A 17,154-nucleotide genomic window follows, 5' to 3' on the forward strand; every position below is an offset into this window, starting at 1 on the left:
TGGTCTGTTTTCAGAAGTAACAAAGGAGGAATGTTTTGAAGGATTTTAATCCATTGCTTAAAAAAATGAGATTTTAGCTTTATATTTTAGTTTTTCTGTTTCTATTTGTCTAAAAATAGAAAAACTTACATCAAGACAGACTGAAACACCATTTCCTAATTAACTAACTAAAAATTCATGAGGGCATTAGTAAATGCTGCATCATCTGTCTAGATATTTTCTTTGCCCTAGCTTACCTTCATCGTGGTTTGGGTCATTAGGGGTGGAGGGGGTCTGTGGCAAAGACAATAACTATATGTTAATCTCATTATTTATTTATGTATTGAGTGCTTAATAAAAATACGTTAAAATACTTGATTTGTGTTCTATTTTTTGTCTTCATGGTGCTGTTTCTATTAGACAAAGTTTCAGATACCCAACAAGTACAAGTTTAGTCTTTTTTATATAAATTCATATTTCTTCACTACTTCAGTTAAAAGCTAAAAAATACTCCTACAGAAGTGTAATCATGTGAATTCAGCATTTTAACGTGGTTGTAACTTTGCCAAACACTACCATTGTTCTTCAGGGGTCTTGTAACTCTGACTGCAAGCTGCCAAAACTCAGAAATACCACAAGCAGGAAAACACGGGAGTGTAAAGGGCTGCGTTTCTGCTGAGAGACAGCAGCTCTGTTCCAAGAGTAGTGCATGTAAACCTCTAGGCAGCCAAGTAAAGTTATGAAAGTTTAAGGTGGAATAAGGTGGGGTGAGATGCCTTCAGGCCCACAGCTATGTTTGGGAATTTTGTAAATCCACTGCACACCTTCTCCAACTTTGATGTAGATGGCTTGAGTCATCCTGAGCTCAGAGAAAGAGGTGACTGCCCTGTACTTCTTCAGGGCCCAGTTGAGGAGGTGCTCGTTGCCGTGGGGTAGGGTCTCCTCCAGGATCTGGACGGAGAGGGAGAAGTTTCCCGGCTTGAGGTGGACCTCTGAGCCCTGTGATACCTGGAAGAAGAACAGGAGAACAAAATAATGTTAGGAGACAAAAAACTGCTTGAAGAGGCTGTTACTGGGTTTATTGCTGTTTTGTCCTCAGTTTGTTCTGGTGTTCAACATTTACTTCAGTTTTTTTTAGATTAAATGATGAATTGTAGTATTCTTTGAGGGAAAGCCTGTGTGTTGATGATAATCCAGTTCTTTAACCCTCAAAACTCTACTAGATCTCCAGTGCCCCTTAGCGCCATCATGTCTATCATCATCAATGTCTCAGGAGCGGCGATGTGTAGCTCTGTGGGGTAAACTGTGATGGATAGCTACCCTTTAGGTGATCTAGAGAAGTTTTCCAGATATTTATATCCCATCCAAGAGGTTTACAATCCAACCGCCTAATGTAGTTTTATCCAGAGACTCTCTGGTAAATCCACAATGATCCATGATAACAGCATTATTTATCACACTTTCATTATAAAAAGACCCCTATCACTACTATGTTGCTAAGAGACCTCTATTTAGACCTGGACATGATGATGAAGCCACTTCCTGTCAGACTTTCCACCAATCAGAGAGCTTAGATTGACGGTAACGTCCAATCAGGAGCAGCCAAAGATCAACCAGTGAGCAGAAAGTTCTATGTGTGTGTGAAAAGAAGAAAAATAATGCTCCTCTATGGCTATTGACCTGTGTGTTATTTCTACAAAGTTCTGTAAGTAATAAATTACTTTGCTGCTTTCTTCTTCTGATCGGCCTTTATGCTGCTACATCTATTCATACATTCATTTTGCATCATTTCAACCTCACAATCTGACAGCTGAGGCTGGAAACATCATGTCTGATGCTGACTGGGATTAAAAGGGTTGAGTTTCTACATGCAGTTTTACATTTAAAAATAAAAGAAAAGAATAAATGGTTTGGAGTTTTACAGGTTAAACACCACTGAAACTCATCCTCCACTACATCCTGAATGTTGCGGCAAAACATCCACAAATATGCTCTGCATATTTTTACACATGTTCCTACACAATGAGGTGTTGGTTTCCGGTGTTTATGCAGCGGATCACATACTAGAGCATCCCACCTGATGGACAAGTGTACTTTAAATTGCCACAAAAAGACTCAACAGTCAGCCCAATAAACTACCACACAGCTTAACTTTTAACATTCAAACATTTCCATACATTTTGATCAAAATTAGGAGGAAAAAGAAGAGTGGCTTTAACAGAGGCTGATTCTTGTGCATTATTACAGAGATAAACATACATATGAGCTGAAACCCAAGCTCAGCCTACCCTCATTTCATTTCTGAGCTTGTTTTTCTTTCTTCCAAGGTATCTTATCTGTAAGCATGAGCCGAGACAGGGCTGGCAGCCACATTTTAAACATTAAAACCATTAGACTCCAAGAGCAAATGAATAAGACTACGTCATGAAGAAATGCTGCTTCTATAACAGACTAATAACCCTTTAGGGTGTTTAGTTTTTGCAGACATAACTTTTCAAATCCTCATGCACATCTGTGTGACCTCTGGACACTCCTCTCTGTGTTCCTGGCATTGTCACCAGAGGCTGTAAATACTGCAGACAGACTCCGTCAAAGAATTCAGGTTGACTTTATTTTTAGTGTGTTTACTACAGTGAGGAGTTACGAAAAGAAAGATGGCGAAGAGGAGAGGGGTGGTGCCCTGAGTGAGGTCCAGAAGGCAGGGCTGGGCTGTCTTCTCTCTACTTGCCAAGCTCAGCAGAGTTTATCAGTTTAATTGCAGTAATACGACCATAATTAGAATAAAGAATTAGAGGGGGAAAGCCTGAAAGCCAAATTAGCTCCAGGCCTTCCACAGAGCTGAAAACCTCAGGAATCTGCAGCGAGGGACCGAGCTTGAACAGACTCTCTACTCGCCTGCAGTCTCTGCCCAGATAACGAAGCCAAAAGTCATTTCTGTCATTGGCTTGAACAGGAGGTATAAATATGGCAGAGTGTGTTTATTGACAGAAGCTGTGAGTCAGTGGTATAGTTTTCCTTTTGTTGCACTCACGTAAAGCAAAATTGCCTTTTAAAAATTAAACTATTACATTTTCAGAGCATATGGACTCATGGTTCCCTCATGACCAAACAATGTTCGCAGCAGAGATCTCCTGTGGATACAGAGCTCTCCTGAAACACCAACCCACTGCCAACTAAAACAAGAAAACTGAGCTCATCTCTTGATTAGAAACCTACTGCTGTTACTGCCAAACAAAGTCTAGGGTGGATTTTCTAAGCAGTGAACAACATGTAGTTTTAAAACTTGAATTCATGAAAAGTGGACTAGAGAAAACCTCCTCTTCAGACTTCCTCAGATGTTTTTTATGGTTATTTGGAGCAAGGAAAACAACTTTAACAACAACTGTCTTTTGATAGTAAAACAACAATTCATTCATGTATAAATAACATGATTTTTGTTATTATTATTATTATTGAAGAAAAATATACAGTTTGAGTTTTATCTCTTCATTTTCTTGTTAACACAAATATCTAATCAGCCAATCACATGGCAGCATGTGAGCATGACTCTCAGGCTGCTGCTGGTGTAATGGTGGGGGGATACTTTCTTGGCCCACTTTACGCCCCTTAGTACCAACGTGTCCTGGTTTAACCAGCACAGCCTACCTGAGTATTGTTGCTGACCATGTCCATCCCTTTATGACCACAGTGGAGCATCTTCTGATGCTACTTCCAGCAGGATAATGCACCATGTCACAAAGCTCAGATCATCTCCACCTGCTTTCTAGAACATGACGATGAGTTCACTGGACTCCAACGGCCTCCACAGCCACCAGATCTCAGTCCAGTAGAGCAGCTTTGGGAGATTCTCATCATGGATGTGATAAACACCTTGTTAAATCTGTGACACCAAGAATTAAGGCAGTTCTGGAGGGAAAAAAAAGTCCAACCCGGTTCTAAATGCACATCTGCATGGTCTTCAACATTTCACAGTAAACTTCCTGCTCATGAGAATCAACACACTTTGACCATGTGTGCAGGGAAAAAGGAGAAGAGCGTGACAAATGTTTGACATTAATTATCACAGAGTGGGAATTCTTCGCCCGAAGTCTGGGAAAAGGTAAAAAGATGTTTGAAAATCAGAGGTGTTGCAAGCAGAGCAAAGAATGTGCAGAAATTGCTGCGAGATAAAATGAGCATGCAATCACTCTCTGGTGATATTGTGATAAAAGCTTGTGGGGCTAATCTGATCTTCTGTCAGTGAGACGTGGGGAGCTAATGACACTGCTCTCTGTAGATGCGTTTCTGTGAACTGGATAGAAAACAATACCATATGTCCCAGCCCCACTCTGCAGCATTCCTGTCCCTGTCTCTGAGAAAACACCAGTGGTGACTGCCCATTCTTTCCATTAGCTGTTACAGTTCGTGTGAGAATCTAAACTACAACCCTTCCACTAATGAAAGACACAAAAAAGTGAAAAGGCAAAGCTTGGCAAACAAACAATGGGCAACACACAGGCTAAAAGCAAAACTTCGTCTTTCATTTAGAGCCATAAAACATTTGCTCCAGATCAAGCTTTTGAGGCAAAGATGCAACACAGCCCTCCTCTCCAACCCCCCTTCCCCCAAAGAAATATATACATTTGGCCACAAAGTCAACACAGCGCACACTGCACATGTGCCTCACTTCAAATCCTGGAGTCCCTTGGTGAAAAGAAAGTTGGCCGTCATTCAGTCTTCATATTTCAAGTCCTTTTACACCCATGATGATTCTTGCTGCTGATTGACAGCAAGTACTGTGGCCAGCATGTTTTACAACAAACGTCTGGATTCTGGTATTTTAAAACCCACGAGGTCCTGTGGCCAACAGCAACAGCATGCTCGACGTCTAAGAAGCTTTTCCAGGTATCCCATCAGTCCTCTTTAACAATATGACTTTTTGGGGTAACAAAGTAAAGTAGTGCATTACACTTAAATATCGGTAACGAAATGACTTTACTGGACTACAGTAGCGTGTTTTTCTGCGTTACTCGAGCCGTGTTTGCCTATGTGTAAAGTTCTGATCTGTTTTAAGTGGTGTGTGCATGCTGCTGCTGGTGTGTGTGTGCTTGCCTGGGCACGTTGCCATAGAGATCGATTTGCGTGACGTAGCTGATTGTGCTCCAACTAAAGAGAAAGAAAAATTAAGCTGGGGAGTCGGAGATTTTTGGTCAGTGACGATATTCACATTATTTTCAGTTCAGTCAGGTTTCAGTCCAAACTTGTGGAGAAAGATCCTGCTTGCCGGTCAGTGGAAGGGAAAATACTAGATAAAATGATTATGAGACAAGTGTGGCCATTTCTTCCCACAGACAGGGACGTTGTTCTTGTGGTTTTAATTTTGTTTACCATATACAGTAAACACTGTGCAGACAGGCAGTGATGATTTGACTATGATGTTTGTCCATGTCTACACGGTGAATTAAGAAATGGTAAAGTAATAAGTAGTTACGTTACTTTTCAAATGCAGTAACGAGTAACTAGTAACTAATTACTTTTTTAGAGTAACTACCCCAACGCTGCCCAGGACACGGTGGAAAGGCGGAGGGAGAGAGGTCTAGTTCCAGGTTGAGGTGAGAAACTGAAATCAGCTCGTCTTGACTCTGTTACTGTGTTTTCTCACCACAGCAGTGTTGTTTCAATAACAATATTTCTTCTTCTGAAAGCCAAGACTTGAGAGAACGATGAGATGAGAAAAGGCTTGGTCACTGTTGATCTGTGTGTTATTTCTATTATGGTCTTTTCACACACACGTAGAACTTTCTGCTCACTGGTTGATCTTTGGCTGCTCCTGATTGGACGTTACCGTCAATCTAAGCTCACTGATTGGTGGAAAGTCTGAGAGCAACTGGCTTCATCATCATGTCCAGGTCTAAATAGAGGTCTCTTAGCAACATAGTAGTGATAGGGGTCTTTTTATAATGAAAGTGTGATAAATAATGCTGTTATCATGGATCATTGCAGATTTACCAGATAGTGTCTCGGAATAAACACCACGTTTAGCAGCTGCATTGTAAACCTCGTGGATGGGATCTAAATCCCTGGAAAACTTCCATAGATCACCTAAAGGGTAAATTATCTAAAAAAAATTTACACTAGCATTCTTTGAGTAAAGCATCACTGCAGCATCAGTCCTCTGGAGTCATAGGATACATCACAATATTGTTTAAAGGTACACTGTGTAAGAATTACTGACATCTGGTGGTAAAAATGACTGCAGGAACTAGTTCACATAGTTACTTGTACAATGGTGGCACAGATATGGCAGCTGCTATGTGTGTAGACCCACAGCAAGTAGATATAAATGGCTCATTCTATAAGAATAAAAACATTACAGGTATTTTAGTAAAGATGCCAGTAGATAGTTTTTAGTGCTCCGATTTTGTTTTTATTCATCATTAATCTTTGATTTTGTTACAAACTGCACCTTAAAGCCTTTAAGCAGGTTGTCATTTAAAAAACCTTCAGAAGTAACACTTAAAAGTCGAGCAAAAACAGCATTTCTAAACAACTTTATGAACTTAATCCACATGATAACAGCTGTTTAAACCTCAGAAATGTGTTTTTATTTCAGTGGATTAAAATCAGAAGCAAGAAATGAGCATTTTCTGTTTTGGGTTAAGATAAAAAGAAAAATCTTCATGAATTCTGGGAGGTAAATGTGTTCTCTGGAGGCACTGGAACCTTGACAAGGGACACTTTGTGGGCTGTCAAGGCAACCAGGTCAGACTGCTGAATACGGGGCCGTCCCCACGACGCTGGATTGCAGCAAAACCGCAAAAGTATTTTAGCAAACCATCCTTTCATCCCCACAAAGCCAGGGGTTAGCCTCCATGAAACAGACCATGTTTGAAGGCAGGTTCCAAAGTGGATCGGTTTGAGCCCTCTACCGTCTGCGGTACTGTGTGAACAGCGAAGCCGCCCAACTCGAGGATATGACGTCAATGTGACGAACACATGCCAATTCCCAATCCACCATTCCACCAGTTTTTTATGTGTTGTAGTCCAGCATTTTTTGAAGAAGAAGCTCAACTTCATTAGTCCAAAGAAATGTTTCTCTTTTGCCTCGCAGTGAATCCGCAGCCATCTTTTCTGCTTCCGATGTGGACTTCCTGCAACACGCAGTGAGCCTTTATCTGTGCATGAGTTGTTTTGCCCTACCTTTACTGTGTTACTCTTTAGCGCCCCCCACAGCCTGTAGTATGTACTAAAGCGGTGTTGGGGGGGTGTTGAAGCCTTTCTACTAGTTTTCGCCACCGTTTTCGCACTTGAACCGGCTTCGGTGCCATGTGGACATAGCCTTAGACACCAACAGCTCGCTTGGCCAGGGGGCTTAGTGCTGCCACTCAAACACAGAACACTTAACATCTAATTCATCAGGGGCCCCTGCAGTCAGTAAAAGCCATGCTAGGGGGCTCCTCCTTAGCGAGAAGACCTGCCGTTGTACCTCTAAATATCACACAGATATATCAGTCAGAGGAACAGATGAGCCAGTTCTCTGTCATCGTTCAACAAGTAAATTCAGAAACTTTTAATTTTCCTCTGAGAGAAGCAGGAGTGAAAGCTGCACACAGGAAAAGATCTGCCTGGACTTCAGGTTTTAATGGTGGTTCTCAGCTGTCTTCAGACTAGGGATGTCACAGTTACTTAATTTCACAATTAACAATGATATACAACATCATTAGGACCCCTTAATATTGTCAATGTCCAGAAAAGATTATGTCCAGGAAGAGTTAATCACTCCAAATAAATGGATTAAGTCATCTCTGTAGGATGTCTTTGCTTCTAGAAAAAACGAAAAGCCAGTCTGTAAAGAAGCCATAAAAAAGTTGCTGTAAAAGGAAAAACATCCAACATGTTCACCACCCGCAGGATGACCAGCAGCTCTGTAGCACAAAGTAAAAGGAAATGTTCAGGAACTGGGTAAAATGATGCTAATGTTTAATTAATGTAATATTGACATTAAAAGTCATCGTGTCATTTGCAGTTTTGCGATTGTGTACGACTCGGGTTGTTCGAACAGCACAACATGATGAGCTAAGCAACATTCACGTAACATTATATCATACGGATGGAGATCTTTTTTTGATGTATAGTTTCACTGTTTGTGTGTAAACATAACAAATTTTATTAGTCTATGCTCAATGGTCTGTAGAGGAACCGCATTTATTTTCAGATAGTCTTGTAGTAAGTAGTATGTGTTTCTAAATTTTCAAATACTGAATTAAATCCCAGCGGACGCATAATAGAGGTGGCTGGGAGGGACTGCAGCACGAAGCCCGGTGTTGCATGGTGCTTTTCAAAGCAGGGGTGCTGATTTTAGCACTACACTGAGGCCTCCTGTATGTGTTTTAGGACAGGGGAGGGGCCTACGGCAGCACTGCTGCCCACTGAGAGAAGTTAGAATGATACTAGCTTCCATGTTAAGGCCCATTCATGCTCCCTTACGTACATTATAGGTACGTCTGTTTCAAGCGCTGTCATACATCGCCGTCCTTACTTCGACGTCTTTTACTTTGCCGTGGGCATGAAGTCAATTCAAATTGATCAGTGCTGAGCTCAGAGTTCATTCCTGCGTTCTGACATCAGTTTCCTCAGAACGCGGAAACTGCAGGTAAAGCACCACTAAAGTTTGCAACAAAGCCTTTCTTCAAAAGCTCTCGCATTCTCTACAGTTGTTGCCCTTGTCCTCGTCTTCCACCAGTTCCTCTTCTTCTGTAGGTTGTTCCTTTCACTGGTCAACAATCAATTACGTGCATTAACGACGCAAGAGACAGATGAAAGTGTCTGTCCGTATTTGTATCAGTCTTCTGCGTCCTTTAGTCTCCAAAAGTCTCCAATAAAAGCTGGAAAATTTGCTGGATTTGTTGCTGGTTACATTTTTCTTAGAAGACCTGCCCGAGGGGTCTGAATACTCCCTAAAAACAGTAAAGATGCAATGTGCTTTTGTCCAGATTCACCTTTGGATGCAGCAGAAATGCACGTCATTCTGAACTTGTGACAAAAGAGAGTGTAATATGGTGATGTTATTTTATTAATTGTTCTTATGTCAATTTCACTATTTTTGTGATCATACATCCATCCGTCCATTTTCTGCTGCTTATCCAGAGTCGGGTCGCGGGGGCAACGGCCTAAGTAGGGAAACCCAGACTTCCATCTCCCCAGCTCGTCCGAGGGGATCCTGAGGCATTCCCAGGCCAGCCGCGAGATGTAGTCTGTCCAGCATGTCCTGGGTCTTCCCCAGGGTCTCTTTCCGGTCGGACGTGCCTGGAACACCTCACCAGGCAGGCGTCCAGGAGGCATCCTAACCAGATGCCCGAGCCTCCTCATCTGGCTCCTTTCAATGCGTAGGAGCAGCAACTCTGAGCCCCTCCCGGATCACCGAGCTTCTCACCCTATCCCTAAGGGATCCTGCAGATAAAACTCATTTAGGCCGCTTGTATTTGCAATCTTGTTCTTTCGGTCACTACCCACAGCTCATGACTATAGGTGAGGGTAGGAAGGTAGATCAATCAGTAAGTCGAGAGCTCTGCCTATTGGCTCAGCTCCTTCTTCACCACGACAGACCGATGCAGAGTTTGCATCACTGCAGATGCCGCACCAATCTGCCTGTTGATCCTCCACTCCATCCTTCCCTCACTTGTGAATAAGACCCCAAGATACGTGAACTCCTCCACTTGGGTCAGGACCTCATTCCCAAGCACTCCACCCTTTTCCAGCTGAGGACCATGGTCTCAGATTTGGAGGTGCTGATTCTCATGCCAACTGCTTCACTCTCTGCTGTAAATCGGTCCAGCAAAAGCTGAAGACCGCGGCCCGATGAAGCCAACAGAACTACATCATCCGCAAAGCGCAGACATCCAATACTGAGGCCACCAAACCTGATTCCCTCAACACCTCGGCTGCATCTAGAAATTCTGTCCATAAAAGTTATGAACAGAATCTGTGACAAAGGGCAACCTTGGTGGAGTCCAACCCTCACTGGAAACAAATCTGATTTACTGCCGGCAATGCGGACCAAGCTCTGGAACCATTCGTGCAGGGACCGGACAGCTTGTACAAGGGGGTCTGGCATTCCATAGTCCCAGAGCACCCTCATCAAGAGTCCCCGGGGGACACAGTTGAACGCCTTCTCAAAGTCCACAAAGAACATGTAGACTGGTTGAGCAAACTCCCAGGATTCTGAAGAGGGTGTAGAGCTGGTCCACTGTTCCACGACCGGGATGAAAACCACACTACTCTTCCTCAATCTGAGGTTCGATTATCCAAAGAACCCTCCCTTTCCAGGACCCCTGACTAGACCTTACTGGGGAGGCTGAGGAGTGTGATTCCCCTGCCGTTGGAGCACACCCTCGGTCCTCCTTTTTTAAGAGGGGGACCACCATTCCAGTCTGCCAGTCTAGGGAAACTGTCCCCCCTGTCCATGCAAACTGCAGAGGCATTTCAGCCAAGACAGCCCTAGAGCATCCAGCGCCTTAAGAAACTCTCATCAACCCCTGGGGCTCTGCTACTGAGGAGCTTTTAAACCACCTCAGTGACCTCAGCCCCAGAGATAGAGCCAACGCCTGGGTCCCCAGACTCTGCTTCCTCATCGGAATACGTGTTGGTGAGATTGAGGAGTTCTTTGAAGCATTCCCTCCACCGCCTCACAACGTCCCGGGTCATGGTCAGCAGCCCCCCATCCCCACTGTACACAGTGTTGATGGAGCACTGCTTTCCCCTCCTGAGCCGCCAGATGGTGGACCAGAATCGTCTCAAAGCTGTCCGGAAGTCATTGTCTATGGCCTCTTCAAACTCCTTCCACGCCCGAGTTTTTGTCTTAGCAACTGCCAAAGCCGCATCCCACTTAACCTGCCGATACCCATCAGCTGTCTCCGGAGTCCCACAGCCCAAAAAGGCCCAATAGGACTCCTTTTTCAGCTTGAATACATCCCTCACTGCTGGTGTCCACCAACGAGTTCGGGGATTACCGCAACAACAGGCACCGATGACCTTACAGTCAAAACTTCAGTTGGCCGCCTCAACATTAGAGGCACGGAACACAGCCCACTCAGACTCATGGTTGAAACTCTGCCGGAGATGGGAGTTGAAACTCTTTCTGACAGGGGACTCAGCCAGACGTTCCCAGCAAAGACTCACCACACGTTTGGGTCTGCCAGGCCTGACCCCTACCATCTGAGCCAACTTACCACCAGGTGGTGATCAGTTGACAGCTCCACCCCTCTCTTCACCAGAGTGTCCAAGACATGCGGCCGCAAGTCCGACGATACGTCTACAAAGGTGAACTGCGGCCTAATGTGTCCTGGTAGAAAGTTCACATGTGGACACTCTTCTGCCAAAACATGGTGTTCCTTATGGACAATCCATGACAAGCACAGAAGTTCAACAACAAAACTCCACTCAGATTCAGATCGGGGGGACATTAATCCCAATCACGCTCCTCCAGGTCTCACTGTCATTGCCCACGTGAGCATTCAAGTCCCACAGCAGAACGAGGGAATCCCCAGAAGGAGTGCTCTCCAACACCCCTTCCAAGGACTCCAAAAAGGGTGGGTACTATGAACTGCTGTTCAGTGCATAAGCACAAACAACAGTCAGGACCCATCCCCCCACCTGAAGGCAGTGGGAGCCTACCTTTTTTTTTCACCGGGGTAAACTCCAACGTACAGGCACCAAATCGAGTGGCAGTGAGTATGCACACACCTGCTCAGCACGTCTCACCGAGAGCAACTCCAGAATGGAGTTATCTCGAGGACAGTGGCTCCAGAGCCCAAAGCAAGGGTCGAGGTGAATCCAACTAAACCTAGCTGGAACCACTCAACCTCACACACCAGCTAAGGCTCCTTCCTCACCAGAGAGGTGATGTCCCTACAGCTAGCTTCTGCAGCCAAGGATCAGACTGGCAGGGTCTCCGCCTTCAGCTGCCACCCAACTCACACTGCACCTGACTTCTACAGCCCCTCCTGCAAGTGGTGAGCCCACGGGAGGGGGGGGCCCTGTCACCCTTTTGAGCTGAGGCCCGGCCACCAAGCGCTCGCCACCATGACCCACCTCCAGGCCTGGCTCCAGAGGGAGGCCCTGGTGACCCACGTACAGAAAAGGGAAACCTGGGTCCATAGTTTTTTGCCATCATAGGGGTGCTTTGCGTTGCGCTGGTCCCTCGCCTAGAGACCTGTTTGCCATGGGTGACCCTACCAGAAGCATACAGCCCCTGACAACATAACTCCTAGGATCGTCAGTCCTCCACCCGGTAAGGTGGCAGTTCAGGGATCATAGTGATAATTTAGAAATTTAATATTATATGCAACCTTAACTCAGGTTAAAAAGAAATGTTCAAAATTATTTTTATAATGTAGTTTCCAGAGAGAAGCCTCCCAAGACCAGGTAGAGGTCGTGTTTGCTCTGAGAAAAATCAAGGTATCGTAATATGTAGGTTTTATTTATTCTTTACACAGCAGAGAGAATTTAGTGGGAATGAGACTTCTTGGCTTCTATACTTTGTTTTTAAATGATTTTGTAATGTTGGCATGAAAGGATGTTCCTGTTAATGTCTACCTTTTCTAATGTTCTTTGAGTATTGACTGTCGGAGATGCATCCAATGTGTGTGGGGTTCAAACAGGTATGTGGCTGGATGAGAAAGATCAGGCAGTGTGAGGTTGTTGTTTTTGTTGTTTTATGTAATCATTTTAGTTAAATAAAGCAACTGCTTGCAGAATAACTGCAACCATCATGCATGTCCTTCCAGACATTACAATAGAAACAAATTCAACTTAAAGACATAAGGAGTGTCCATGTGATTTTTCCCACAAGTGGAGGTATTTACTGTGATGCTGATCAGCTGGTCTCTGCAGAAACACCCCTCCTCCTAACTACATACGATCACAACTAAAACAAGCAGATCAGATACAACCATCTTCAGTTTGGCTTTACGTTATTAAGCAGTGTTTTCTGAAACCAATGATTCTAACGGAGCACAAAAACTGCTTCCTGTTCAGCTCAGGGATTGATTAGTATCATCTTCTTAAACTACTCTCTAAAAGAATACTTTATTTAGTGTAGATTTAAAAAGCCCACATCACCAGTAATACAAAGAGCTTATTACACAGGAAGCACTTTGATGCAGAGCTGATGATTACTGATATTAGTGAGCGATAAAAAGCCACGAGCAGGCAAGGGGAAGCAAGTCAAAGCCTGTTGGGAGCTTATTAACACTATTAACAACTATTAACAACATTAAATGTTGCATTATGAGATATTTATGTAGAAACACAGCCCTTCATAAAGACGAATTAGTGTGTGTGGATGAGCTTGTGCAAGGTTTTTCTCTTCATACGTATTCCTGTGTGTCATGTTGGCTTTCATGGCAGAATCTTTATTGATTGAGACATAATCTAGAAAACACTGGAGCACACATGGAAGTCATTTGTGTACCTGATGCTGCATTCCTGCACAATGCGGTGATGTTAAGATACAAGTAAAAAAATTATTCCTTCTGGGAAGTCGGGAATACAGTAAAAGTCTTCGGACTATATAGAGGTACAAAAATAACTTTTCATATGTCATAATGAAGGCATGGCTGAGGCTGCTGGCTTTGAACAAAGAGCACTGAAACAGTCAATTTTTACATTTTAAGTTTCCCAGAGAGGCCCCCTGGTACCTTCACTAAATATGGCTGGCTCCCCAGGGGGAGGCTTGCTCTAGCTACACATAGATATCCCTCACTAAATCTTCTTCTTATTCTTTCCAATGTGTACCCAAAGAAAAAGAAAAAAAAAACTCTGTCTAGCTCTTTTAATATAACCAAGAACTCAAAAGCAAGAGGAAAAGATTCTCTTCCGCAGACTAATCTACCTTTATCTTTCTTCTGCAAACCAATTTACAACCTACTTCCAACCTGACTGCAAACAAATCAAAGCAGATAAGTAGATAAATAGTTTTATCTTCCTTTACAGTCACATTTCACATCACAGTAAACAGAAAAACAAAAAATAAGGAACAAAAAAAAAGATAAAACTTACTTACTTTTAAAAATTTAAATAAAAAATAAAATAAGTCAAAGTAAATTAAACACTTATTAAATAAACAAATTAATAAAAAATAAAATAGAAAACTGACGCCTTCACCTAAATTTATCAATTATATAAAAACAAAATGAAGTAAAAAATAAAAGAAAAAGAAAAGGCTAAAATAAAATAAAAAGGAATTAAATCCTTAAACGATTAAATAAATTAAAAACAAAAATAAAATATGAAGACACATATCAAAATAGATTCAATAAAAAATAAATAATAAGAATTAAACCTTTAATGCCTAATTTTATTAGTTACATAAAACACAAAAATACAGTGAAAAAAATGGAACAAAAAAGAAAAAGGCTGCAATAAAATCAAGTAAAATACAAATAAATAGAAAAATACATAAATAATAATAAGTAAAATGAATAAGTTAGATCAAAAGAAATAACATTTTTATAAAAAGGCCAGAAGTGGTTTGTAGTAAATTTTCCACACCAGGCATCAGGGGGTAGCTGCCCATGCATGCTGTCCAGATGAGCCATTTTAGCATGCAGAAAGGCCTCTTCTGCAAATTTACATTTCAATATTTGACTCAGTGACTCGGACTACTGCAAACGGGAGTATCGTGAGGAAATGAAGACACCGTGTAAGGAAAAGGGACTTTAAGGCTTTTCATGATGCTGGACTCACATGAAAGGTATGTTTGATGTGCAGCGCCAGGTTCTCCGCCTTGACATTCCAGATGAGTGGTTGGGGGGAGTTAAGCACAAAGACCAGGGGCTTCTGGTGGTGCAGCATGGACTGGATGGGCTTCAAATGTAGCTCAACCTGGTAAAGCAAGGAAATAAAGAGGCAAATGGATTCACATGAGAATAACACTCGGAGAACAGCATGAGGAGAAACACTGGCAATTCATAACGTTTCATAAAATGAACTCATAACACACGACATGATCCCACAGCTGCACCGTGTAAATGTCTGCGCTTTGATTTTCTACCGTTTGCTCTTGTTGAACCAGAAACATCTGGAAAAAGCAACTATCCTGGTGTAAATGCAGCTCTGTAGTTGTAGTTTGTTCTTCCTTATCAGGCTTTGTGGTTGTTTATGTACTCCCTTTGCTGATAAACTTAAAAAGACGGCATGCCGTGTTCTCCCTAAAAGGCACTTGCTCAGCTCTGATAAGTTGCCTCAGCGGGATCTGAACTTTCACACAGTGGCTTCATTGTTAACGGAGGGGGAAAAAATTGGTGGGTCTCTGTTACCACCGCCACAGCATGAAACTACGCCTATGGTTCTCAGCTGCCATTAACAGACATTTTCACAGTCTGTTAGCGAGATGGGGAAAACAAGCTTGCATGTTTTGGGACTTTAACGTGTTCCCTTGTGTTTGGCTCATCTGGATTACTCAGACGGAGGCCAGTCAGGTGGTTCGCTGCCACTACACTCACACTTTTCTTTACATTTACCAACCAGATTTCCATCACCCTGTATGTGGGCAATGCAAGGCCATAAATAGTACATTCAACCCACAAACATTCATTTTATATGATCTAAGGACCCCTGAAGTAACTCACACCCATCTTTACTCTCAGACCTTTGCCTGTTTAGGCATCTGCTTGAAAATTGAATCCCCATCTCCATTTGTATGTAAGTATCAGTATATGTGTTACTGGTGAAGAATAAATGAAGATGGTATAAAGCACAAATGAAAGATGTTTCAGGCTTGCCTAAAAAAAAAGAAAACAACATTTTCATTATGGAATGGTGCAGCCCCATTTTTCGCCTGGTTCCAAGCCCGGGACAAGTCACTGCACATTTTTTAAAGTTGCCAGAATATCCGTTCCATCCTGCCTTCTGTCTAACTGATCTGACCCTAAATGGTGGAGCTTGACACGCTGTAAACCAGTGATTGCAGCGTGTCATTAATAAGAGAAAAAGAAAGAATGACGGCTTCCTGTGTGACTTAGCAATAAGAACTAAGCAGGAACACTCCATGTTTAAATATACCGCACACCAAATGACAAGAAGAAAGAAGATAACGTGCTGGATGGCCACCATTCTCCTGTGTCGTCTTCTTCTTCCTTATAATTTAAGGAAGGTGTTGCACCGCTAAGAAAACATGGTATTACGTAGCTAACGCAGGTATCGCTATCCAGCTGATACACTGCCTACCAGTTAGAGGTATGGCTGACTGTGGAAATGAAAGAGAGATCAGGGTTTACCCAACTCTTTGCTGAGGCTAAAATCTCCATCACAGAGATGTCAAACAAACGGCTCCAGGGCCAAAACTGGCCCACCAGAGGGTCCAATCTGGCCCACAGGATGAAGGCGAAGTTCATTTATATTGATCAGATATTGATTGATGGTTTTCTATACAGTGCCGAGTCACAGCAGAGGTCAATTCAGGTTCCATTTCCCTCTAGAACAGAGAACAGGCTAAACTTTGTTCTGATTTACACGTCATACACGTCATAGCTGATCTCTGAACTTCATGCCCGAACAAGCTGAATTGTAGAAATTTTGTATTGTAATTGTATTGTAACTTAAGCTCAAAATGGATCCAATATTAGGTTTGATTAATCTCAACACGTTATCTGATATCTGAACTTCCCGATTATTTAGAGCGACTCCACTGAAACAGACATTAGACGTTACATCAGGACATTTAAAAAGTTTACCTTTTTGTTTTTTTGTTTTTTTTTTTTTAAATTCGCAGCTTTTGTTGTTTTATGGAAAACTGGTCCACGACTGGAGGTTTGGAAATGTAACATGACAGCTGAGTGTAAGTGTCACATGATCGTTAAAAAGTCTGGAGGTTTATACCATCTGTTCTCAACATCCCCAAAATTGGAGGACCTCATGGTTTAAAAAAGGATAAGAATTGGTCTCTGCTTCTAAAGAGAAAATCATTCTTTGTACTTTTTTTGTAAATTATTACCAGAAAAAACATGATGTTTATTTGATGTGGTGGAGCATTTTTGAGATGAAGAGCTACATCTGAACAGAAAATAAACATTTTTCTGGGACATTGATTGTTTCTGTTGCAGCCAAAATAATTTTAATGAACAGATTGGTTTGAAAAGAGTATGAGTAAAATCTGCCCTCAGGCTTTCATTGTTTTCTACAGAGGAGGTGGTTCTA

The 17,154-nt window shown here is 42.5% G+C and overlaps 1 protein-coding gene across 2 annotated transcripts in view; it reads right to left on the minus strand.

Annotated features, from left to right (window-relative positions):
* tgfbr3 (transforming growth factor, beta receptor III) overlaps positions 1–17,154 on the minus strand; it is an 89,570-nt gene that overhangs the window by 29,258 nt on the left and 43,158 nt on the right. For both annotated transcript variants that reach the window (XM_042005599.1, XM_042005598.1), the window contains exons 4-5: positions 14,704–14,841; positions 804–987 (exon numbers count right to left, since the gene is read on the minus strand). In XM_042005599.1, coding sequence (XP_041861533.1) covers positions 804–987; positions 14,704–14,841 — 322 coding nt within the window. The remainder of the gene's footprint in view (positions 1–803; positions 988–14,703; positions 14,842–17,154) is intronic.

Source organism: Melanotaenia boesemani, chromosome 14 (genome assembly GCF_017639745.1).
Source record: "Melanotaenia boesemani isolate fMelBoe1 chromosome 14, fMelBoe1.pri, whole genome shotgun sequence".
In the NCBI taxonomy this organism is placed as follows: Eukaryota; Metazoa; Chordata; class Actinopteri; order Atheriniformes; family Melanotaeniidae; genus Melanotaenia; species Melanotaenia boesemani.